We start from the raw sequence: 26093 nt of genomic DNA on the forward strand, positions 1-26093 counted from the left end.
TATATATATATATATAGTTATATAGGAAATAATTTCAAGTCTTATGCTTTTATATAAACAACTTATGAGGATAAAATCAAAGACTTCTGTGTTACTAGCTTGAGTATTCTAAGTAAGGTAAAACAGAATTAAAGACACCAGTAGATTTATTTCCTATACTGTTTCCAAAATGATGTACAAAATGCCCTCAGACACACTGCAACTTACTTGCTGGTTAGAAAGCTGTTCTTAGCACCGACTGCAATGTCAGCAGCTCTTTCCAGTGCTGTAACTCAACATCTTACATGCAAAATGTGTAGACTCCAGAGTGAGTTTGAATTAGCATGCCTTAAAATACCAGAGTTTACTGATGCTAACATGAAAGTGAGCTGGGTGCCACCATACAATCCTAATCCAAAGTCACAGGAAGTGCAGACAGACAGAAGTCAAGTTTGGGGAGAGCCTGGGCTACATAGTAAGATCTTGTCTCAACATCAACTACAAAAAGTGTAAGGCGGGAAGCCTTAGCACTGATGCGCAGAACTGTTTATATTTATATTGTTATATTCCCTGCTTTTGTCCTCTATGAGTCTACAACTTACAGGTCAAGTATTTAGCAGGTAATTTCTATGTTGTCAATTATAAACATTAACTACATTTATTTTTTTGCAATAGTACTACAAAAAGAAGTATTTCTATCAATTTAAACGAAACTGAATCCTAGTGGCAGTGCACAATTTACAAGGTTGAAGTTATCAGTTTATGTAATAGGCTTTAAAAAAAAGTTAGACTTTAAATCCTGAGTTTTTCCCACACTGCCCCAGTTCTATCTACTGAGTGCCTGCTTGCACTTAGGGAATGCTGGCCACCAGAACCATCAGTCAGAACCTGAAACACAATTAGAGAATTAAAGTGGCCTCTCATTTTATTCCTCTTCTTAGTTAAACAGTTTGTGTGTGTGTGATGCTGAGGACCTGCACTTACTAGGCACCACTCTGTCCCTCGGCCCTAAGACAGAGCAGTGCTGCTGGATACCACAAGGTCTTTCATCTGACTTGAACCAATGTAAACTAAAAGCTTAAACCTAGCAGAAGAAACCAGTAGATAATACTACTACTTAGTATTATCTTATATATTTCAGTAATTTGGAAAGCTGTAAACATTGTACATCACTTTACGAAAAGCCTGAGAAGCAATGGGAAGTTCTAAACTTTAGTAGCCTCAACTACTTGATGCTTTCTAAAAACACACTAGACCTTTATTAAGAAGAAAAGCCTTTCTTCAGGCATATTCTGATTCTTTGGATGTTTGAGACCTACTTGTAAAAGATGGTGCCAGTAAATATGGCTTAAAGTGTTTGACAACAATGAAGACTTATGATAAAAAAAAAATCATTTCACATGTTCTGTATTTCTTAACTTGCAATTTCTTAATAATACAATGTTGCTTTACTTTTAAAAACCAGGGAAGAAATACAGGGGAAATGGTATTAAATTAGATTTAAGATATTTAAGATGTCAAGAAGTGGAATTTAACAAATACCTGTGGATGATAGGATTACTCAACCACAAGTAAAAATACACATAAGTGGTTAATACATAGTTACAGTTAAATAGTAAGAATTATTATTATGAGTAAGAGGCTATTAAGTAAGCAGCTTACTAAGCAATGCCATAAAAATCTTGGATAATATTGGTTTAAAGAAACATTTTCCTGCTGAGTAGTGGAGGCGCACACCTTTAATCCCAGCACTTGGGAGGCAGAGACAGGTGGATTTCAGAGTTCGAGGCCAGCCTGGTCTATAGAGTGAGTTCTAGGACAGCCAGGGCTATACAGAGAAACCCTGTCTCAAAAAAACAAAACAAAAACAAAACAAAAAAAAAGAAAACCAAAAACCCTCCCATTTTTTCAAGGGGTTTCCTTGTTGCATTACAGCTGTTACCACCTGACCTCTGACTTCCGCCCTCACCTGCAGCCAAGGAGGCACAGCACTGCTCCTTCTCCTTTGTGATCTCATTTAACCTGCAGGGCACATCCAGGAGCGAGGGTGAAAGCAGTGGCAGACAAGGGCATTTCCCGACTCCACACATCTGGACAGAACCCAGTGACAGGTGCTTCACAAAGGTCGAACCGTTCTGAACAAAGCTGTAACAAAATGGAAACATGACCCTTTGAGTTCTCTTATCATGCATTCTTTTTGCCAACTGATTTTTCTATAGAAATGTTATAATAGTTCTATGGATGTCATTTAAAAGTTAATGAATAAGTAAAAACAAATAATACAAAATAATTTTGTTTTTCCATATCATATTTTTTAAAGATTTATTTATTTATTCCATGTATGTGAGTACACTGTTGCTCTCTTCAGACACACCAGAAGTGGGCATCAGATCCCATTACAGATGTTTGTGAGCCACTATGTGATTGCTGGGAATTGAACTTATGACCTCTGGGAGAACAGTCAGTGCTCTTAAGCACTGAGCCATCTCTCCAGTCCCTCCATATCATATTTTATAGGCTTTGTTAACTAGATTTAAACCTCACCCCTTACTCCCCACCCCCTAGCTGAGGACTGGACCCAGGCCTTATGCTTGCTAGGCAAATGATGCTCTACTGAGCTAGGCACCCAAACATCTCCATCAACTTTTAAAATGTGTACACAGTGTGTGTGTGTACTGGCTGGTTTTGTGTGCCCACTTGACACAGGCTGGAGTTATCACAGAGAAGGGAGCTTCAGTTGGGGAAGTGCCTCCATGAGATCCAGCTGTGGGGCATTTTCTCAATTAGTGATCAAGGGCATAGGGCCCCTTGTGGGTGGTGCCATCCCTGGGCTGGAAGTCTTGGGTTCTATAAGAGAACAGGCTGAGCAAGCCAGGGGAAGCAAGCCAGTAAGGAACATCTCTCCATGGCCTCTGCATCAGCTTCTGCTTCCTGACCTGCTTGAGTTCCAGTCCTGACTTCCTTTGGTGATGAACAGCAATGTGGAAATCAGCTGAATAAACCCTTTCCTCCCCAACTTGCTTCTTGGTCATGTTTGTGCAGGAATAGAAACCCTGACTAAGACAGTGTGTGTGATCTTCAGCACCTTATAAAGTGGATACACACTTGCAATCTCAGCATTTGGGAGTGGAGGCAGGAGGATCAGAAGCATAAGCTCACCCTTGCCTACACAGTGTAATTGGGGTCTTCAGGACATGAGACCCTGTCTCAAAACAAAACAAACCCCAACCAAACTCTACTTTTAGTTTTGTATGTTCAAGATGAAAGGATGCTAATAAACTTACTGTTCACCTGAAAAGTTTCTCAGCTCTGAGTCTATGATAGTTGCAAAGGTTTTGGTCTTTTAAAATCATGTACAAAATGACTCTCTATAGCTTCCACCCAACTATGCCCATCTATACCTTGACATCTGTTTCCATGCTACATCCAGCAGAGTGGTATATGCACCAATTAATATAGCATCAAAGTAGCACGGGATGAGGTATCGTGGGATCTGCTTCAGGTAGAAGAACATAGCCTGCAACCATTTACCAACCTGTTACAGAAATAATTTGAAAAGTTAATTTGGTGTGTTTATAGGCTAGATATATTTTAAGAGTTAAATCTAAATATGTGGCTTTGCTTGTCAGTAATCCTTTAATCAATGACCACTCCTTAGAACTGAAACATGATCAAGAAAGGAAAATGGCTCAGTGTAACTTATCTACCACAGGGTGACACCTAAGTCTTAATGCCCCTCGACTGTTCACACTAGAACAACATTCTACGTACTTCAGCAATACTTCCTGATCTCGAAATAAGCCGGCCGCTGACATAGTCGATCATCCAGTCTCCGGACCTCAAGTTTTCACAGAATGGATGCCCCAAGTCATTCTTTGGTCTTATTTCTGCCAACACGGACATTAATCCTAAAAAGTGAGACATCACTGAGCTGTTGGCCGAGTCAAATGTTGCTCAGCTTATGTCCAGTCTCTAATGATTTGGGGTGAACATATATACAGACAGACACAAAGGCTACGCAGTTCACAGCAACACTTAGTGTGGCTGAGTGAGAAAAATATCAGGGTGTCTACTTTAACAAGGACATAACAGCTGCAAAGAAGGGATCTGCTGCCGCAAGAACAATACAAAGCTTCCCTAGAGCCAGGACCTCTGTGACTGTTCTTTTTTCTATTTTCTATTTTTTATTTTTTTGAGGCAGGGTTTCTCTATGTAGCCCTGGCTGTCCTGGAACTCACTCTGTAGACCAGGCTGGCCTTGAAGTCAGAAGTCCGCCTGCCTCTGCCTCTCAAGTGCTGGGATTAAAGGTGTGTGCCACCACTGCCCAGCAGTGACTGTTCTTCTTTATTTGTATTTAATATTATAACATTCAAAATCAACTGGCATAATTTCTCACCCTAAAGTGTCAAGCAGTTATGCTTGAGTATTTCTGTGTTAGCAAGAGGCAGATTAATATTTAGGGAGGAATTAAAGAAATCACAAAACTGGTGTAAGAGGAAGCAAGACCACCAGTGGTAGATGATAATGAAGCCTGCTTCAGAAGCAGCCTGTGAAATATAACAGGAAATACTGAGAACTAAACAAGGTCACTACGTGAGCAATTGGGCACATGATGACTGGTTAAGCATATTTCTCAAGAGTCACACTAAAGCAGATTCTGAAATTCTGTTACAGAATGACTATACTTTCATCCTTCAGTAAAATGTCCTTAAGACAGTATGGCTTCATTTTAAGTAAATTCATTTGGTCAGAATTCAATGATTTTTACGTGTGCAGCATGTTTTGAAAAGTTTTATAAAATGAATTTAAGATGCAGGATTTCTTTCTCTCACAGAGTTCACAATTCTTGATAAATGTAACTTTCAAAAGAAGATGACAAGACTGCATAAATAATGTGTTACAGATGATCCCTGCCCCAGTCCTTTCAGGGAAGGATCGCTTAGCACTCCCCGGTGCTGCTGCTGAATTAAGAAATGACAATGAAAAGGTGTTTCAGCAAACAACCCACAGTGCCAGTGGGATGCCAGGGCTTGTGTAGGAGGCAGACCTGGCTGGCTGCTTTATAGAAAGTGCTTAGTCTTAGAATGGGCGGTAACTGTGGGAGCATGTCAAAGGGAACACAAGGATCTGCACATCCTAACTCGCTGTTGAGAGTCTGGAGCAGAACCATAACAAAGGTTCCTAGATTCCAAATTAGCAGAAACAGAGTATTGTAAGAGGTGGGGAATGCAATCGTGCTCACAGCAGGAAAAGGTCAGTATGTGCTTAGGTAGGGTTTGACTTATATGGTTGTTAACAGTCTGCTAAAAAATGGTTTGTACTGCCCAAACTGTTAACTTATGAGAGGAAAAAATGACTGAAATAAAGTAAAACAAAACAAAACAAAACAAAAAACAAATCAGACAACGGGAGTTTTATTAAAAAAAATGTCAAATCACTTCATGAAGCATATAAGAGAATTAGTAAAAAAAACATTAAAAGGACAGGAAATGAGCTTTTTAGATTAAAATTGGTAACACTTCTTTTATAAAACGGATTTATTTTTATTTGTGTGTATGTGTGTCTCTGTATCTTCTATTTATGTGGTATATGAATGCAGTACCCATGAAAGCCAGAAGAGGGCATAGGTCAGCTGAAACTGGAGTTGCAGGTAATTCTGAGCCACCTCTAGATCCTCTAGGAGAGCAGTTAAGTGTGCGTAACCTGGGCCATCTCTCCAGCCCTGGCAAACGACTTCTGAGTGCTTACTTTGAACCAGGGCTAAGTGAGCCTGAGCTGCTTTAATCCTAATCACAATCCGCTGTGGCAGATAATTATGGTGAGAGAACTGAACTATAGAGCTTATTTACTGCAAGGTTGTACAGCTCGCTAGTATAGGGAGTCTGGTTTTTAAAGTTTGGTTGCTTGTTTTTTGCTTTAGTTGCTGTTATGTTTTTTTGCTTGTTTGTTTGATTTGAGACAGGGCCTGACTCCATAGCTCTGGCTGTTGTGGAACTCACTAAGTACAACGGGATAGCCTTGAACTCACAGAGATCCACCAACTGGCACTAAAGACATGTACCACTAGACCCTTTTAAAGTCTGTTTCTTTCTTTTTTTAATAATTTATTTTATTTTTATCTTATGACTGGTGTTTTTGCCTGCATGTCTGTCTCTGTGAGGATGTTAGATTTTTGGAGGTACAGTTGGGAACTGCCATGTGGATGCTGGGAATTTAACCTGGGTCCTTTGGAAGATCAGCCCCTAAAGTCTGTTTCTGAACCATAGTAGATACATTCACACATAAAAAATATACTAATTTCCAGAATAAGTTACTATTTGTCAAAGATCAAATAAAAAAATATAGTAAACAAATACAAGTATCAGCCTGAGGATGAAAGACTATGACAAGCAATGATTAAGAAAGGCTTTATATGGGGCCGGAGAGATGGCTCAGTGGTTAAGAGCACTGGCTGTTCTTCCAGAAGTCCTGAGTTCAATTCCCACCAACCACATGGTGGCTCACAAACATCTGTAATGAGATCCGATGCCCTCTTCGGGTGTGTCTGAAGATAGTGACAGTGTACTCACATACATAAAATAAATAAATCTTAAAAAGAAAAAAAAAAGGGCTCTATAAAGCTGGTGTGGTCATACATGCACATAACCCCAGCATTTAAGAGTGGGTTTAGGAAGATCAGAGTTTAAGGTTATCCTTAGCAAAATAGTGTCTCTGAGGCCAGTGTGTGGCGTGTGAGATCCTGTCTCCGAAAGACAATAGTAAAGATAAGAAAGGCTTGATAGAAGATACAAAAAAATAGAGTGATCTTCAAAAAAATATTTTGGACTTCATTTTTATATTATGTCTATGAATATTTCCTTGAATATAAATATATATATCATATTCTTGTAGTACCTGCGGAGGCCAAAAGAAGGCATATGATCCCTTGGGCCTGGAAGTTGTAAACCACCATGTGGTTGCTGGGAATTGAACCCAGGTTTTCTGGACAAACAGCCAGTGCTCTTAACCACTGAGCCACTGCTCCAGCCCATAAGGTGGTCTTACAGAAAGCTCAGACTCAGTAATGAAGGAAACACAAATTATAATTATACTTAAATTCCATGTCATCCCAGTCTGAATGACTGTCATCAAGAAAACAGACAACAGGCCCAGGGAAATGGAGCAGGGGGTAAAAGACATGCATGTACCCACATTTACAGTACACAATAATAATAAAACGAATTTAAAATGGGAAATAAACAACAAATGCTGGCAAGGGTGTGGGGGAAGGGAATCCTTTCCTTACTATTAATGGAATGTAAACTGACATAGTTAATATGGAAATCACCATGCAGCTTCCTAAAAAAATATTAAAACTAGAGCTACCTTCTGATTCAGACACACACAGCTTTTGGGTTCATACTGGAAAGAATCTTATGTCAGCACACCAGAGAGATGTCGCACCTCCACATGTCCTGGAGCACTGTTCCCTAGAGCCAGGGTATGGAGTGTGGAATATACATACAATGGAACTTTATTCAACTGTAGTGAGTGCAATTATGTCCTTTACAGGAAAATAGATGGAACCAGAAAGCATCATGTTAAGTGAAATAAGCTAGATTCACATAGACAGTATTATATGTTTTCTTTCATATGAGGATTCTAAATTAAGATCTACTTCTCTATCTCTATATCAGGCTCATATATAAGCACTCTATCTATTTTAACTATATAGGATAAACCAAATATGCAACAAAAAGTTTCCATTTAAATATTTTATTTAGAACTTTGTCTCATTTGACTTTTTAAAAGCAGCACAACATGCCTAAAATTCAATGTCAAGGACATTCATAATAAACCAAGACAGGGTCAGCTAGTAGGGGTGCACATCTTTAATCCTAGCACTTCAGAGATAGAAGCAGGAGGATCTCTGTGAGTTCAAGTCCAGCCTGGTCTACAGAGCAAGTGTCAGGATAGCCAGGGCTACACAGAGGAAACTCTGTCTTGAAAAAAACAAAATAGCCAGACAGTGGTGGCGCACGCCTTTAATCCCAGCACTTGGGAGGCAGAGGCAGGTGGATTTCTGAGTTCGAGGCCAACCTGGTCTACAGAGTAAGTTCCAGGACAGCCAGGGCTACACAGAGAAACCCTGTCTCGAAAAACAAAAAAAACAAAACAAAACAAAATAAAAATGCCTTTACACAGATGGCATTAACAAAAACGCCTAACACTGGCAGTTTTAGGGAGCACTTACTGAGTGAATGTGGCTGGTTGTCACATTGCTTTTTACTATTTTACATGAGTGATTTCAATTAGTTAAATAATATTACTTATAGATTTTTCTTCTCTTGAGACAAGGTCCCCCTTATTCTCTAGGTGGCCTCAAATTTTCACCTGTTCTGTTTTAGCGTCCTTAGTAGTTGGGATTTACAATCTTGTTTCACCACGCCTGGCTATCATTAGTACTTTTTTGTTTTGTTTCATTTAACACAGGGATTCACTACATAGCTCTGGCTGGCCTGGGTCTCATTATGTAGACCATGCGGACATTGAGCTCACAGAGATCCGTCTACCTCTGCCTCCCAAGTACTGGGACTACAGGTGTGCACTAGCGATGGCTCAGTGGTTAAGACCACTTGGTGTTCTTGCGAAAGCTTAGGTTCAGTCCCCAGTACCTACATGGCAAAACTCCACTTCCAGGGGATCGAACACCTTTTTCTGGCCTTTGTGGGTAACAAGCAGGCACATGCATGCATACATACATGCAAGTAAAACACACTCACAAATAAAATAATCTAAAAAATGTAAAATATGTGTTACCACATTCCTGGTTCTATCATTCATATTCTATTGAGGCAGAAATCGGGTTCAGAAAGGTTATGCTACTCACTAATGTAACCAACAAGAAGCCATAAGTTATAATCTGAACTCAGGTGTCACATCTAAACTTATACTCTTTATTTCTATAAAGATTATTATTAAAGAAAATAAACAACAAGCCTTTATCCTCATAGACCTACCTTGAAGACCTGCATACTTAAGGGACGACCAGTTTGGTATGTCATAGCAACCTCCCCCATCTTCCTGCTCTTCCGATTCGCATCGGTAAAGAACCTGATTTAGCTCAGCCAAAGTCAATTTAGAGGCAATGCTAAGAATTAGAAAAGAAATAACACTGTCATTTCATTTTCTTTAAGTACAAGCAAAAGAAAAATCTGCATTATAATATTAAATGTCTCCGAAACGCTTGGTTCAGGTACTTTTCTGTTGCTATGATAAAACACTCTGACCAGAGCCAACCAGGGGTCTGTGTTATTTTGAATGAGGCAGGTCCCGGGGGCATAAATATTTGAATACTTGGTCCCCAGGCCAACCTGTTCTGAGAAATACTTCAACTGAGGCTCCCTCTTTAACAGGTGACTTTAGCTGTATCAAGTTGACAAAAAAATAACCAGTACGTATATGTTCAAAAACTCACCACTGAAGTAAACATATACTACCATAATAGATCACAAGTAATAATTAAGGAACAAAATGTGGTGGAAATTAAATAAGAGCTAATGTCACTCAAACTAAATAAAAAAAAAATCTAGTGACAGCTAAAAATAAAGACTTTTCTCTGTGTTTGTGTTTGTACATGGATGTATGTAGAAGCCTATGGAGGCCCAAAGTGGGTTTTGGATTCACTTAAACTAGAATTCCAAGCAGTTGTTAGCCACCCAACATGGGTACTGAGACCTGAATTCTGGTCCTCTACCAGAGCAGCAAGTGCATTTAAGGGCTCAGCCAGGTCTCCAGCTCTGGGTCAATTTTATTCACTACGAGTATGCTGGAAGGTCTCTAGGCTGTGATTGTCTGAACTTCAGATCCTCCTGCTCTATCCTCTAAACTCTGTGCTTACAGGTTACAGAACCTGGCTGGCCTGGAACTTGCAGAATCCTCCTGCCTCTGCCTACTGAGTGCGGCATACTTTATGCTCTTAAATATGACATGACAGCAATACATACTCAGTCTTACATAGAGCTGAACTGCTCATTACACAGTTTTTCCAGAGGTTACTTAACAGTATGTATTTAAAAACTTCAAATATGTGATTCACTCTAGTCTCCAAATTTCATTTTGAGAAATTTAGCTTAGTGTCAGTGACTGCAACATGCTAAGTAGGTATCAGGTGACAGGCATGAATCACGTGTTTTGCATGTGTTACTGTGATGCTGGGGGAGCTGAGGGGAGCAGTCCTGGAGCAAAAGTGAGGTCGAGGTGGGTCCAAACCCCAGGAGTTATGTCCTGAGATTGGCAGGAGTAGGATCAACTCCCCGACCAGGCCTGCATGTCAGCACAGACAGACCTATGCCCCCACCTTTGCCACTGGTTGGGACAGAAGGTGGTCATGTCTGTTATGGGTGGGAAAGCGAGGCAGGAATGGCATGTTATCCTGTTTAATGTTTACAACATTTACGAAGTAAGTATTACTATTGGCCCTACTGTCCAGATGAGGAACCTAGAAGAAAATTTAAATAACTTGGCCAAGATCATGCTGGCAGTGTTGAAGCTAAACTGAGGTCTAAAGTGGATATTCTTTAGAACTGTGTGGCACCACATATCAAAGGGATATTTACAAACTTACAAAAAAAATCCAAGGTACTGAGATACATAACAGGGAGTAATTAGAAGGACTCTAGGTGACTCAAAGTGGGTAATTACTAAATTTATTGTGACATAGCTGTATATAATACAATAATATGTTGACATTAAAATAAAGTGGTAAGCAGTATAATGTAAGCAACTACATCTTGTAGGGCTTAGAAAGATCATGCATGTGCATGTGATGGCATGCGCATATCCAGGATCTATGGAAATGACTACATAATCACAAAAAAGTGCACATGTGAGCACACGTGCAAATGATAAGGTGATGGAGTGAATGCTAACACGGGCTGACGAGACAGCAGTGGACTGTGGACCATACTTTGCGTAGCAAGGAGAGAAGGCATCCTTTTCTCCAGTGTAGTTCATCATTTTGTTAAAGTGGAAAACTGTAAAATACGGAATACTTACGAGGCGAAGGGGATTTTTAATATAGGATCTGAGTTGTCAACAGCAAGGCTTCCGGATTTAAAGTGAGAGCTGAACTGGGTCAGGTGATTTCGAAGAATTCCAACAGCAACTTGAGCATGTGGATCAAGACTAACTCTGAATAATGTTGATTAAAAAAAATAGGTAAATTTTAGGTTATCCAAACTTAACAGGATATACCAACTGTTTTCTCTAGTGTATTTTAAGTGGCTATGATAAATTGTATGTGTGCAGGTGCCGAGAGAGAGCAGGTGAGCACATCAGACACTGGTTATATGGGACTCATATGACATGGGTTCTGGGAACTGAATTTAGGTCCCCTACAAGATCAGGAAGGACTCTTAGCCACTCAACCACTCTCAAAACTATTTTCAATATAAGTAAAGTCAACAGTCTAAACTCTAATTAACATACCTGAATATAATAACACTTCCTGGAGATAGGTTTTCAAATTCTATTTCCTGAATATATTCATTGGGACCCTTTGTGGCAATTCCAGCTTGTTTGACAATTTTACTTTCATGAAGCTTGAAAAGAATATAGAAAATTCATTCATTAAGTATCTTAAATGTCCTTAAGATATTAAGCACAGTAAAAACTGAGAATCCCAAAGACCTGGATGTGTTCTCTAAGTTCCACCGTGATGTTTGGCATTCCATTGATTGAGTTCTCATCTTTCTTATATGTTTTTGTATTCCTCTCAACAGTTCTAGCTTCCAGAACTACCTCTTCAATTTTGCCTAGGAAAATATAAACATTTTAACAAAAATGATTCTAATATTCACTCAAAATATAATAGAGTCTTTAAAAATCAAATACTCATATAGCAAAACATAGAATTACAATTAGTTTGAGGGTGATAGGCTCAACACTAAACCTCAGCTAACACTGCACAGTGAGCGAGTTCTATAAGAGTGTGTAGGCCAGTGGTATAACGTATGCTTGGCATATGTACTGGGCTTAATATTCACTACAAAAAATACTAAATAAATAAAAAATAACTATAAATATTAGCAAAAAGACATGACTAGATCACTAAACATAAATTTATACAATTAAAGTAATGACTATTTAACCCTAAAATTCTTTAGCTTGACAATTTTTAAAAGTTGAAGCATGATATTTAGCAATTAGCAAGAAATACAGAATGTGGGCTTGGCATGTTTTAACAATTAAAATGCAGTTTTAACAATTTAGGAGGCTGAGGCAGGACAGTAACTGTAAGTCCAGGGCTAGCCTGGTGGGTTCCAGGCTGCCCTGTATGACTATGGTCCTGTCACCTTAAAAATATACATAGGCATACTATACACATACAGATAGACACATATACACATACAGGTAGACACATATACACATACAGATATACACAAACACACATATACACATACAGATATACACATATACACATACAGATATACACATATACACATACAGATAGACACATATACACATACAGATATACACATATACACATACAGATAGACACAAACACACATATACACATACAGATAGATACATATACACATACAGATATACACATATACACATACAGATAGACACATATACACATACAGATATACATATATACACATACAGATAGATACAAACACACATATACACATACAGATAGACACATATACACATACAGATATACACATATACACATACAGATAGGCACATACACACACACATAGACACATACACATATCCATACACACACAGGATAGGTTTGAGACTCGTTACTCAGTTCACAAGCAGCTCCTATTTGCACAGGTCTGTGCTGTGTTAGACTACACCATCTACCATAGGAAGTAAAATGTAGACATCTAGAAAAAAAAAATCAACCAACAGTAGGGGAAAATCTCAGGGATACATAACCGTCAAAGGAGAAAGAGACTACAAATGCCATAATCTTTAGAAGAGAGAGTTTACACTTACAGACTTCGTAAAGAGGTAGAGCTTTAGTCCTCAAACACTACAAACATTCATATACAGGTGGGTAAGAAGACTACTTGGAGAAGAGTGAAAATATCTACGTGGCTGACTGCCAGACTGAGGGAAGGCTAGGATGGTAGATGAGGATGGACTATGAATGGTCCTAATATTTGCCTTTTAAAACACACATATGGGTAATATGCATACACAGTATATATTTATGCATGTGAAAAAATGGAAATATATATACACAGATTGTCCATAGTATAAGGAAGTATATCTTCTTCATTTTTTTTTTTTTTTTTTTTTGGTTTTTCAAGACAGAATTTCAGAATTTCTCTGTATAGCCCTGGCTGTCCTGGAACTCACTCTGTAGACCAGGCTGGCCTTGAACCCAGAAATCTGCCTGCCTCTGCCTCCCTAGTGCTGGGATTAAAGGGGTGAGCCACCACTGTCTGGCTTGGAAACACATCTTTAAATATATTTTAAAAAGGAATATATTAAAATGCAAACAAAAGTATCTCACAGCTCAATGTTAATGCTTGCTAATACTTTTGTCTAGATTTTGTTATGCAGTGAAAGTGCTCATATCCTAACTTCTTTTCTCAACCACGTGTATTCTATATGCCAGTGTGTTCTATATGACATACAGAGACAATGTGCTAATGTAGCACATTATTAACTGTACTGGAGCTTGTCTCAGATTACCAGGGATGCACATCTGAGGCACTTCTTTGCTGTAAAACGAAGTCTTGGGATTCCTAAAAGCAGTTCTCGATACAGCCACAACAGACTGGTGGATGCTTGGGGAGTGCCTTGTTACTGCCACTATGTCTTCATCCACTTGATCCACATACACCTGAGGAAGGAGACACTAGCTTAGGGCCCCATTTGGAAAGGGTGCTTAAATCCTTTGAAATGGAAAAGTCTGGAGAGAAGTTTTAAAATGTTCATTTCTTACTTGAATGAAACCCTTGGCTCCAAGCTCTTGATGGAGCCTATTGATGGCACATCTGGCTGCAATAATCCCACTATGGACATTAACGTCTCCTGTATCTGACGGCGATGCCCCAGGATTCCACTTAGTGTAAAATCGTTCCTCAGCTACCACTGAAATCTGAAGAGAGGTAAGGCCCGGTCACGTGTGCAGGCTAATCACAATGAAATCATGGCTAAGAAGACTGGTGGTGTTGGTCTCGCAGATTAAACGCACCTGATGAGGCACTAGCTCATCGTAGCCTCTTGTACTTCCACTAGCACAACACGCCATGGAAACAATTGTGGTACTTGGAAGGGCGTCATAGGCTGATCTGTGCTAGAAAAGAAGAAAGCAAAGTTTACGTTTCCTCAAATGCAAAGTGACAATCCACACCCCTAATGCATAGGGAAGCAAAAGAACAAGTACAGATCCAGGCAGTGGTGGTGCACACCTTTAATCCCAGCACTTGGGAGGCAGAGGCAGGTGGATTTCTGGGTTCAAGGCCACCCTGGTCTACAGAGTGAGTTCCAGGACAGCCAGGGCTACACAGAGAAACCCTGTCTCGAAAAACCAAAAAAAAAAAAAAAAAAAAAAAAAAAAAAAAAAAAAAAAAAGAACAAGTACAGATACAGATGTAAGGTTGTATTTTTTGTTTTGAAATATTTTAAAATCAAGGTACTTCAATCCCTTACCATCAAGAATCGGACATTTGGCAAAGTAAGTCAGCACAAGAAACAACGTTGATGCTTACCACAATTGGACACTCATTATCATGGGTGATGTCCATAAACAGGGCATGCGCGATAGCAGGCATCAGGGGCCTCAAACAGGGCTGAACGAAGGATCCGACAGGTTCCCCTCCATACCGGTAGACCAATCTGCCCTCTTCGTGACTGTTATATGCGCTCATTGCCTCTGCAGAGCAGCACAGCGCAGGTTAACAATCCTGATATTCAGAAATGCCCATGGGAAGGTTCCAGTTCTTATCATCACTGACATTCAAGGCATATCAACATTATTAAAAGTTGAGAGTTAGGTGATTAACCAAGGTCACCAAGTCCAAGTGAGCAACACTTAAGTACTACTTAACTGAAGAAACAACTTGAGTAGAAAAAAGGATCAACAGCTGTTCACTGGGATGCTGATTATTCAACTCTATGGAAAAATGCCTAAAGATTACATTATACAGTAGTTAAAAACAGATTTGTGGATTTCAAAATAAACACATATGGTTGCCTTTTTAAAATCAGTAACTCACCCCCCCCACCCGAATCACCCTTTAAAATGAATGACTTAATTTTGTGGCCACACTGGGTGCACAGGTGCCAGCACATGCGTAGACGTCAGAGGACAACTCTCAGGAGCCAGCTCTCTTCTTCTACCATGAGGGTTCTGAGGACTTAACTCAGATCTTGGATCCCCCGCACTTTTACTCACTGAATTATCACACTAGCTTTCTTACCCTTTATTTCTGAGATAGGATCTGGCGAAAAAAAAAATGTATTCTAGGCTAGCCTGAAACTCATGTAGCCAAGGCTGGCCTTAAACACATGATCCTCTTGACTCAGCTTCCTAAGTGGTGAGATTACAGGGGTAAATCATCGTACCTGGCTTCAATGGTCTTTCTATCTGAAATGAGTATCATACTACAAATTAGACATTTTACCTGTTAAAAGGGGACTCAGTTATATTAGGTATTGCATATAAAGCTATTAAATGCCTTGTAATCTACTTAAACAAAAGTGAAACATCTCAGATAGGAAATGGACTTCAGCGAACCTACCTCTTATTAAGGAACTGATGCCCAGTCTAGTAACGAAGATATTGTCCAGCTCTTCGCTTCCTGTGAACAGCTCAGCCACTACATAAAGATTGGGCTGCAATTTCCTAGCAGCATCCAGCATGTACTGCAAAAAGTATGGTCACAGATGTAAAAGAAAGAAGAGAGCAAGATAGAGAGGGAAGAGGGGACAAGACTAGGTGGATTTGGCATAAGATAGGTACAAAACAGGAGAGATGTAAAAGGAAGTTCCAAACAAAGTTTGATGTGCACGTGTACGAGAACATGAAAGAGATCAGCACACGTGGAGGACCAGAGGGTGTACAGAGAACATCAGTGGAAAGGGACATTAGATTTTGAAGACATAGGGACAGAGGGGAAGAAAAAAGGAAAAAGAAAAGTTAGTGCCATCACAAATACAGCCAGTAACACTGCAGTTCTGCCAGTCTTCTCCCGGATTTTTATTTGTTTTTAGTGGCTCTAATAAGACTACTAATCTCTGGGTGGCTAATTAAGTCAGAGCTGATAACTATATATGCTGATGAATTAATTAGTAAAGGTTAGGCTAAACTTGATCCTGCAGATGACAACAAATGCCAGCGCCTTCCCATTTGTGTGTGTGTGTGTGTAATGCAGGTGTAACATTGGTGTTAATGATTTACCAGAGAAACAGAAAATCGTGTCTAATAATCAGATTGTTTCCAATTCTATTCTAGAAGGAATTCTTACACATAGGTTAGTAAAATGCCTATAATTTTTATCAGCTAAGAAGTAGAATTCTAGAGGACTTTGCTGTTTAAAATTTAATTTTCTATAATGTTATAACAATGTTATAAATGACTTTTTTACTATTGTCAAAAGCACAATTGAAAAAGACCCTCTGCTTATTATTGAAGGTAAATAATGTTCTCCCAGCTTAGCTAAGGTTTTCTATCAAATATCTCCAAATTAAAACCATATGGAATAACACACACACAACACACACAGGACATAAATTATAGAAGCTGATGATATATATATATATATATATATATATATATATATATATATATGGCACCTTTTTTGTTTTGTTTTCAGATAGGGTATCACTATCACTATGTCACCCATGTATGTCTGTTCATGGAACTCACTATAGATCAGGCTGGCCTAAACTCACAGAGTTCATCTGCCTCTGCCTCCTAAGTGCTGGGATTAAAGTCTTGAGCCACTAAACTGGGCCTATCAGCACATATTTTCATAAATCGTCACTTAAAAACTACCAAAGATCTTACAACTAGGATAAGATGATGTGTTTTTAGGAAGTTATATTAGGTAAGGAAAATGTAGCAATACTGACATTATTTAAAAGCTCAAAGGATGGATTACGGTTAGCTTATACATATGTTTCTAAAGATGACTGATTAAAAATCAGTGAGGTTCAAACTAGCCTCAGGATATTAGCCAGTGTATTAGAGTATGACTATTCACTGTAAGGGCTAGGGTTGTAGCTGAGTGTAGAACACAACAGTCCTAAAGTGTGCACTGCTCTAAGTACCCCTAAAGTGAAAAGAGAGCTGGAATTGAATCATCACTACACTGTGTAAAGAAGCCATTCAACTTCACACTGCTTACAATCTATATTGGAAACAGCCTAAAAGACCATTTAGCATTTTACATATTACCAATAAACAGTTATTATGCATGCTGTTACATACAAATATGATCTTTTTTCTAAATTAAAAAACTAACTTATTAAACACTTGACAGCCTAGTATTCTATAGCAGTTGTATCAGGAGGTTGTTAGAATTAGACAAGCTGTCATATGTGTCAATGTTCCTACCAAATCCACAGCAGTGTGCAGCCAGCAGACTAGACTGCATGGCAGGGACTTTGGAGGCTACAGGTGTCACTGCCTTTCTTTGTCAACAGAGGGGTCCGTACCTCAGCCACGTGGAGAGGTGTGGAGTGGCAGTTGTCCAGACGCACTCCCTGGAAGTGAGTGGCAGTTATCTCAGTGTATTTCTTCATGTGTGCCCACAGATAAGGGCAGTCCTCGGGTTTAGTCCCATAGCGCAACTTAACGCTGTCACCCCAGCAAATGAGTTCTCTCCTTAGATAAACATCCGATCCTGTTAAAGAAGGGCTGCATTCAGTGGTGCGCGAAACAGAATGACGGCAACCCTCAAGGAAACAGCGCTGCTTCTAAACTCTGCTGTTTTCTTTCCACAAGTGATATAGGGCTAAACTTTTTAAAATTATGATTTTATTTTAGGTGCATGGGTGTTCTGCCTGCATGTATGTCTGTGTACCGTGTGTGTTCTTGATGCCCTCAGAGGCCAGAAGTGGGTGTTTGATTCCCTGGAACTGGAGTTACAGATGGCTATGAGCCACCCTGTGGATGCTGGCAACTGAACGCATGTTCTCTGGAAAATCAATCAGTGCTCCAAACTGCTGAGCCATTTCTCCAGCCTCCTGACTAAAATTACATCTAAAGCGGCCTCCCACAAGCTCTTGTTTCCCTATCTACGGAGAAGCGAAGAATCAGGCACCTGGCTCAGCAAAGTTCCGAAGTGGGTCATCGCCCATCACCCACCCATTGTGTGCCATCAGAAAACAAGCTTTATCTGGGAGGTGGATCATGGATTCTTCTGTGGATAAGGTCATTTCCTCAAAGGGGAAAGTAAAATACCTGGGGAGACAGAATTAAGACAAGGTCCACACACACAGAAACTCCTTGAAGACAATGTGAAATAGAAACATTACAAGTTCCCTGATGAGTAGAATACATAAAATTAGTTTGGCCCAATTTATATAATACAAACTTCACAGAAAGCAAAAATCACCCGTGGACTTTTTGAATAAATCAGTAGGATTTGAAAATTGGCTAACATTTAAAATAACCTTCACAACTTGATAACACTTTAGGGAAACTATTGAGGCCTTTCTAACCTCTACTTGCCCAACATATGCTGGATAATTAGAAAAGATATATGAATTTTATGTTATGTGATTGAATGTTTTACCTGAATGTATTAAGTGTCCTGTGTATATGTTTGGTGCCCATAGAGGACAAAGGAGTCAATGCACCCCTTGAACTAGAGTTATGGATGGCTGTGAGCTGCCATGGAGAAGGTAGAAACCACACGCAGGTCCTCTGCAAGATCAGCAAGTGCTCTCTATGCTCCTCTGCAGCATGTTTCTATGTAAGGAGCTAGGTAGGTGCTTGCTCTCCCCGACTAACATGGAATTTACTACTGCCAAGTGTTATTCTTACAAGCATCCTCAAAAGTTCATCTACTGGAACATTAATGCCTCCCCGCCTCCTTTCTTTAGACTCAGTGTTACTTTGTAGCACAGGCTGACCTCAAACTTGGACTCCTCCTATCTCTGCCTCTTTATGGCTGGGATTACAGCCACCACAGCAGGTGTGGAGTCTTAATTCCTTAATGTGGTAGTGTTGGGAGATGGAGCCCAGTGACAGGTGCCTGGGTAGGGGCGGGATACCCTGGTGAGTGGATGAACATCTCCTCTGTGTGAGTTCTTGCTCTAGGGGACCTGGCATAGTTCTGAGATGGATTTTCAGATGCTGCCTGTGCTTTCTCTTCCATTTGCTCTCACCTGTTCTTCACCTGCCACGAGCTGAGACAGCCCAAAGCCCTGGCTGGAAGATGAGCAGAGCAGATACAGTGCCATGTTCTTGGATGTCATGGGCTGTGGACCTTCAACTAAATTAAACGCTCTCTCTTTATAAATTACCCAATCTCTGGTATTCTCTCTTAGCAACAGAGAACAGACAATAAATATGCATTCCTCCAGAAATATCAATGTAAACAAACTGGTGATAGTTTTTCTAATTAAACATTCTCCTATCAAAATTAATCAGTATTAAGTTTATTTCTGAATCAAAATTTCTACTTCAATATAGTGTATTGAAGTCATACCTTAAAAGAAACATGTAGGTTAAGCTGAAAAGTTAAATATTCTCAGCTTTTACCTGTTGGCAAGAGGACATTTTAAAAACAGAATGAGTACCTGGTAACTAAAGGATGCTTCCTGGTGACAGGTCCTAGTTTAGGGCCATGGCCTGCCAGGCGTTCATAAAACACGTTTCCCAAAAGACAATTAACTGCCTAGAAAACATTGAGTCATGTTAAAACGCCAATGACAACAGGCACTCAAACTCAAAAAAAGGAAAAGCAGCAATTCAAAACTCGGTGGACCTGTTCCTGATGACAGTTGATGAGGTGGTGCTTCTCTGAATTTAACTCCTCGAGTCTCTTACGGAACCAATTACAGCACTCTTCGATTGCAGCTGGCCCATTGCTAGCACAGAAGGAGCAAAACAAACATCGGTGCTTTCATAAAACCCACACACACAAAACATTTCCAGGTGTCACAAACATCTCAAGTGCTGTCATCGGGATCTGAGCTACAACTGGGGAGCTTTTTCAGCTGTAAAGGATTTTAGATACATGTTTAGCAGGATGGACTGACAGAGAATGTAGAAAAAGGTCAGGTGTTGAAATGACAGGTTACTAATTTTATTTTAAAAAGTTTTTACATTTACTTATTTGTTTACTTATATAATTAATTATTATGTGTGTAAGAAAGGGATTTTGTGTGTGTGGGTGTACACACGCCACAATGTGAGTGGAAGTCAAAGCAAACTTTTGAGAGTGGATGCTCTCCTTTCACTGTGGGGTTCTGAGGTTCAATTTCAAGTTGTCAGCATCAACATTTATGAGTACATTACAGGGCAAAAGCATAACATACTCGTGTGGTATAAAAGTCGCCAGAGCGATGTTCATATCTACAGCACAGCCTAGCCGCCTGTACTCAGGGTCCTGAATAATTGTAAGATGTTCTTTTGGTTCAAACTTAGTTACTCTTCTGTTTTCTGAAAGAAAAGAGAATGAGTTATTTTAAATGTAAGTATCGATAACAGATTATAACTGTTTACTTTTTCGATTTTTTAGTATATAGCTATTCATGGAAAGGATGTGAAAAGCTATCTTTCCCCCTTCCCCACCCTACTTACTTACTCCCTCCATATTCAGGATTGCACATAAGAAGAGAGACTAACTGTTAAAAGAGAAAAACCCAGGAATCCTGCAGTTCAGCTTTGCTGGTCACCACCAAATCCTGCTGCCTCAAAGGTCTCTAGCATGCACAACTGCTTCAACCTGTGTTCTAATGAGTGAAAGATAAAAACACTGGAGGTGGTCTGTCTAAATCACAGTGAAGTAAGACACTTTAGAAGCCACACTCTGCATAGCTGGGGTGAAGAGGAATAGTCAAACAAAATAAAAAATTCATACTGTCAACAAAAAAATTAGGGGGTGGTGGTGGAATGGAAAATAAAAAAATAAATAAAAAATAAATGAAAAAATCAAACATGATTTAGTCTCTAGTCTTATTTTATGTATTAAACAGATATTAACACAGACATATATATACATTATAGAGAAAGTTTTATGAAACTACTGATAAATTTGACTTTCCTTTAAACATTTGAAAAGAAACATAAGAAACTACTAATTAATAATTTTAAGATTTGAGAAAGAGGAATTTGCTATATGTACATATAAATGTGCTTTTCCCTCCCAAGTGCTGAAATTAAAGGCATGTATCACTATGCCAAGAAAAATTGGAGTTTTGTAGTGTAAACAAGTACAAATATGATGCAATCAAGATTTAACAATGATGCTAACTAGAGAGAAAGAGTCATCCCTTTAAGAGTAACTTTAAATTTCTTAGAGAGTGAGAGGACGATCTAGTGTAAAGCTGTTACCTTGAGTGAGCAGTCTTCTAAATTGTTCAACTGCTTTGTGAACATCTACTTGGAAAAACTCCCAGAGTTGAATCCTTGGGAAAATGTCCTCCCAAATTATTTTCCGAATGCACTGAAAAATTTCAAGATTTAAAACAACATAAAATGTATTTGGCCCAATGTCTTCTCCGTTATTAAGCCATACTCTACACATTTTCACGTGTATATATTTAATTTGCTCTGGGGGGGGGGTTGGGGAGTGCTCTTCTGTACACACTCACATTCATGTGCTGATCGTTTTCAATCAAAGCAGGGACTCCTTTTTCTCTGAACTTCCCATCTGCAACGTCACAGGACAAATGCCAGAGTGCTCTATCTAGGACCCAGGCAGGCTTCAAGTGTGGAGAATTTACAAGATTGTACGCAGATTCCGGATGTTCATGGATCCACTTACTATTAGTAGCTTAAAGGAAAGGGAAAAACATATTTTGTACTTAGGCTGGACTTTACAGTCACCATTCTTTCTACTCTACTGTTCATTTAGTAACTTATTTAATGTTTAGTTGTACCTGCAATAAATAAGCCCTTGGGTGAAGATGGGATAGATACATCAGGAACACAGATCTCGTAATAAAAATTAAAGCAGGCAAGGCATGACAGCATTTATTTATTTGTTTATTTACTTTCTTATCGTGTTGTTTTTGAAACAGGGTTTCTCGGTGTAGCCCTGTACTGGATCTCATTCTGTAGACCAGGCTAGCCTCAAACTCACAGGGATTGGCCTCTGCCACCTGAGTGCTGGGATTAAATGCATGTACCACCACCACTCGGCTTGGTGGTTTGTTTTTATAACCCCAGCACTTGGGAGCGCAAGCAGGGTTATTAAAAGCTTAAGGCTTAGCCAAATCTTAAACTTAGCCTAGTCTACAAAGAGGTTTCCAGGCCAACTTGGGCTACAAAGTGAGACCCTATGTCAAAAACAAAAACCAAAACCAAAATACAAAAAGTCCCAGAACCTAACACCAACCCAAGTTTCCCATGTATCTAGGTGTGATAAAAGACAAACTCCTATCTGATGCAATGTGAACAGAAGTAACATAAACATGAGATTGTGTCTTTGAAGACATGACTTCCCATTTTCACTAAGTATGACAATTGGAGGCAGAGCAGCCATATCTGAGCAAACACTGGAAGCAAACTGTTGGAGATGACAGAGTGACCCAGAAGAAAGAACCCAGCTCCCCTTCATGGCTGAGCTAACTCTAATCTGGAATCTGAAAGGGATACATCCAATTTCTTATTAAGTGTCTTAATGAGCCACTGCCTAAGCAGTATTCTGACTCTTAACCATTGATAGCTATGTGTCCATATGTGGTCTGCTAATTTGATGTGAATATCATGGATGTCTAAATCATTTAATACTGCCAGTTTTCAAGTGGTGAATATGGAGTTACTGAAATACAAAGTTTTCACTATAAACTTTGAAGCCTGGTTCCAAATTTCATGCAGAAACATCACATTTTGGAATTTATCTTTTAAAAATCCAATTTTCTTTGCCATTTCTATTAGACATTATTACCAATAATGATGAACTATATGCATATGCTTTTGAATAACTTCCCAATTTCTATGGCTACTTAGGAAAGACTTTATGAAACAGCTACATGTCCTTAGACTCCACGCCACAGAACTCCCATTGTTGCCCTATGTAAAGCAGTGGTTGCCGGGCTTCCCACATTGCAACTCACACACTGGATCCTTGTAAGGTACATGGGGTTAAAGTGGAAGGCCATGGCCCAGGCCTCATGAAGCCAGCTGCTCTGACAGGCAAGGAAAACACTTATCTCCTCAGAGGATCACTGTCAGGAAAACGTGACACATTTATAGAATTCTATTTGGGATCCCAAACAATCTAATGTTGCAGTTCACTCTTTTATTATGTAAAAGATTTAAGAATAATATTCTCTCCAATGATGGAAATTGTCATTGTTATTATTATTATTTGGATTCTGGGGATAGAGTCTCATAACACAGCTCTTCTGGTCTGCAACTCAGAATGTAGCTCAGCCTTGTCTCGAACTCACAGTAATCCTCCTGCCTCTGCCTTCCTGTTGGAATTATTGCCATTCCCACCATGTTGAGCATCACATTTTAAAATGTGAACAGAGTCCTGCTGTACAGAATCTCCCTGCTGGCATTTAGGGGGAAACATATGACTTACGTCTCTCTTATGAATCCTCCCACTTTTACAAGCATCCAAGTACTTTCATGTTGACTCTATGCTCACCTAACACTCCTTGGAAATAAAAGGTTTTACTGCATAAAATGTTGTTTTAACACTGAAGGACTCTTAATTGTCTTTTTGATCTTTAGAATGAATGTTACATAAAGGACCAGGGACATGGATAAGAGGCAGGCAGCTTGCTTAGTTTAGAATTATGAAGTCCAGTAATCAACTACTCACACTGCAAAATACTACTACTTCTAACAGTAATAATGTAAAGTGAAATGAAAATATTAAGAAATAAAATAATAAGAATTTAATATTCACGCTGAAATCACTGAAGCATATACCAGTATGATTGTAGACAACATCGGTAATACAAAGAATATTCCACTCCCTTTTCAGCTTCTCCACTAGCTGCCCAACATCATTCCAGGTATATCTTTTATCAGGCCTTGAGAAGTCAGGATTCAATTCTAACTGATTGGCAAGGGAATAGCATGACCTGGACAGTCCAAGAGTCTGCAGTGGGGTGAAGTGAATCATGTTGTAACCTACAAATGAGAAAACAACAGACCGCTGTATGAAAAAGCAAGCAGATCGACCTGAAGCTGAGAAAAGTGTAAACATGAGCTTTCTTGGGTACTTATCAACAGTAAGATGTCATGCCAGTGGAAAAGGAGCCCATGATAGGGTTCAAATCCTAGATTTATAGAAAAGATTGCCAGCAAATCTTCAGGCACTCATTGTCCTCGTCTACGAGAAGCGGGGAATGGCATGATGGCCGCGGTTACTGTCACCACAGCCTTAGGGAAGCAGAACTGTGCTGATAGCACAGAGCAGTTTGTACAAAGCACACTACCCAGGTGTAATGCTTTAAATGTCGTCCCACGGGACTTGCATTCATCATAACTACACCACTGGGCTTTCATTCCCTTCTTTATACAATATTTAGCTTGAAAGCAGAATGTTAACCTGGACATTCTGGACACTGACAGGAGGTTACCCTTACTTCAGAGGAAAACACAACCTCGCTTCATTTTACTCCTGGCATGTCCAGCAGCATGTGTGCCTTTTAGACAGAAAATGGTTAACCAATAGTGGCTAATTAAAATTATATATAATGACACATTTTCCTTCATATTTTTATTCATTTTCCTTTAAAAATTTATTACTAACTTTCAGGTGCTAAATAAAATCTTACAAATAATAATCATTTTATTTTATGAACAAGTGTTCCCTTTGTTAATCTGACCCATATAACCTGGTATTTGTGGATGTTATAGATTTTCTTTTTATTAGTACACTAGTGAGCAAGATTAAAAGGAGAAAAAAAGCCTTACAGAGGTGTGTCACAGCGACTATGGTTAGTTTTCTTTTTTTTTTTTCCGAGACAGGGTTTCTCTGTGTACTCTTGGCTGTCCTAGAACTCACTCTGTAGACCAGGCTGGCCTCGAACTCATAAATCCACCGGCCTCTGTCTCCCAAGTGCTGGGATTAAAGGCATGTGCCACCACTGCCTAGCAGGTTAGTTTTCAAACAAAGAAAAGAAAAAGAAAGCAAATAACACTACCTGATTCCTTCGCCACCCTTAGTCGGCTTTCCCACTCATCAAAGGGTCCTAAACACTTTGCTAAGAACGTCTGGAGAGTAACACAGTCCAGGGGTAACACGTGGTTATCAGCTCCAATGTGTAAAACAGGGTCCACAACTATGTAACCTCCGCCACTTTTCTCCTGTCTAAGGAAAAAGAAACCAAACATTCTTAATTAGAGGGGAAAAAAATCATTATTTTTTTTCTGATTATTTCTCAAAGGTTAATTGTGGACTTAAACCCCTCCCTCCCTCCCTTTCATCCAGGGTGTCATGTAGCCCAGGCTACCTCAAATTTACTATATAGCTGAAGAAGATCCTGAAGTCCAGATCTTCTGGCTTCTGTCTACCCAGGGAAGGAATACAGGCACGTGCCACCACGTATGACTAGAATATGTTTATGTCTAAGTATATTGAGATCATTTTACAAGGTTGTAATAAAACAACATAACGGGTATTTTCTTTTTTCTTTCCTTCTTCCTTTCTTCCTTTCTTTCTTCCTTTCTTTCTTTCTATCTATTTTTTATGTATATTAGTATACTGTAACTGTCTTCAGACGCACCAGAAAAGGGCATCAGATCCCATTACAAATGGTTAAGAGCCACCATGTGGATGCTGGGAATTGAACTCAGGACCTCTGGAAGAGCAGTCAGTGCTCTTAACTACTCAGCCATCTCTCCAGCCCTCCCTCTTTCTCTCTTTCTCTTCCTTCCTTTCATGTGTTCATGTCTGTCAGTGTGTGGGTATGTCAGTGTGTGGGTATGTCAGAGTGTGGGTATGTCAGTGTGTGGGTATGTC

The 26093-nt window shown here is 39.4% G+C and overlaps 1 protein-coding gene across 2 annotated transcripts in view; it reads right to left on the reverse strand.

Annotated features, from left to right (window-relative positions):
- The window catches only part of Agl (amylo-alpha-1, 6-glucosidase, 4-alpha-glucanotransferase), a 62636-nt gene that overhangs the window by 19523 nt on the left and 17020 nt on the right, over positions 1-26093 (reverse strand). For both annotated transcript variants that reach the window (XM_031375281.1, XM_031375282.1), the window contains exons 4-24: positions 25276-25442; positions 24053-24256; positions 21760-21941; positions 21500-21611; positions 20482-20605; positions 19929-20031; positions 19741-19838; positions 18258-18397; positions 17650-17837; positions 15732-15855; positions 14700-14863; positions 14183-14284; positions 13931-14086; positions 13678-13828; positions 11650-11774; positions 11449-11561; positions 11017-11151; positions 8979-9109; positions 3751-3887; positions 3381-3514; positions 1949-2124 (exon numbers count right to left, since the gene is read on the reverse strand). In XM_031375281.1, the coding sequence (XP_031231141.1) occupies positions 1949-2124; positions 3381-3514; positions 3751-3887; positions 8979-9109; positions 11017-11151; positions 11449-11561; positions 11650-11774; positions 13678-13828; positions 13931-14086; positions 14183-14284; positions 14700-14863; positions 15732-15855; positions 17650-17837; positions 18258-18397; positions 19741-19838; positions 19929-20031; positions 20482-20605; positions 21500-21611; positions 21760-21941; positions 24053-24256; positions 25276-25442 (2966 nt within the window). The remainder of the gene's footprint in view (positions 1-1948; positions 2125-3380; positions 3515-3750; positions 3888-8978; positions 9110-11016; positions 11152-11448; positions 11562-11649; positions 11775-13677; positions 13829-13930; positions 14087-14182; positions 14285-14699; positions 14864-15731; positions 15856-17649; positions 17838-18257; positions 18398-19740; positions 19839-19928; positions 20032-20481; positions 20606-21499; positions 21612-21759; positions 21942-24052; positions 24257-25275; positions 25443-26093) is intronic.

This window comes from Mastomys coucha, unplaced genomic scaffold (assembly GCF_008632895.1).
Source record: "Mastomys coucha isolate ucsf_1 unplaced genomic scaffold, UCSF_Mcou_1 pScaffold16, whole genome shotgun sequence".
Taxonomy (NCBI): Eukaryota; Metazoa; Chordata; class Mammalia; order Rodentia; family Muridae; genus Mastomys; species Mastomys coucha.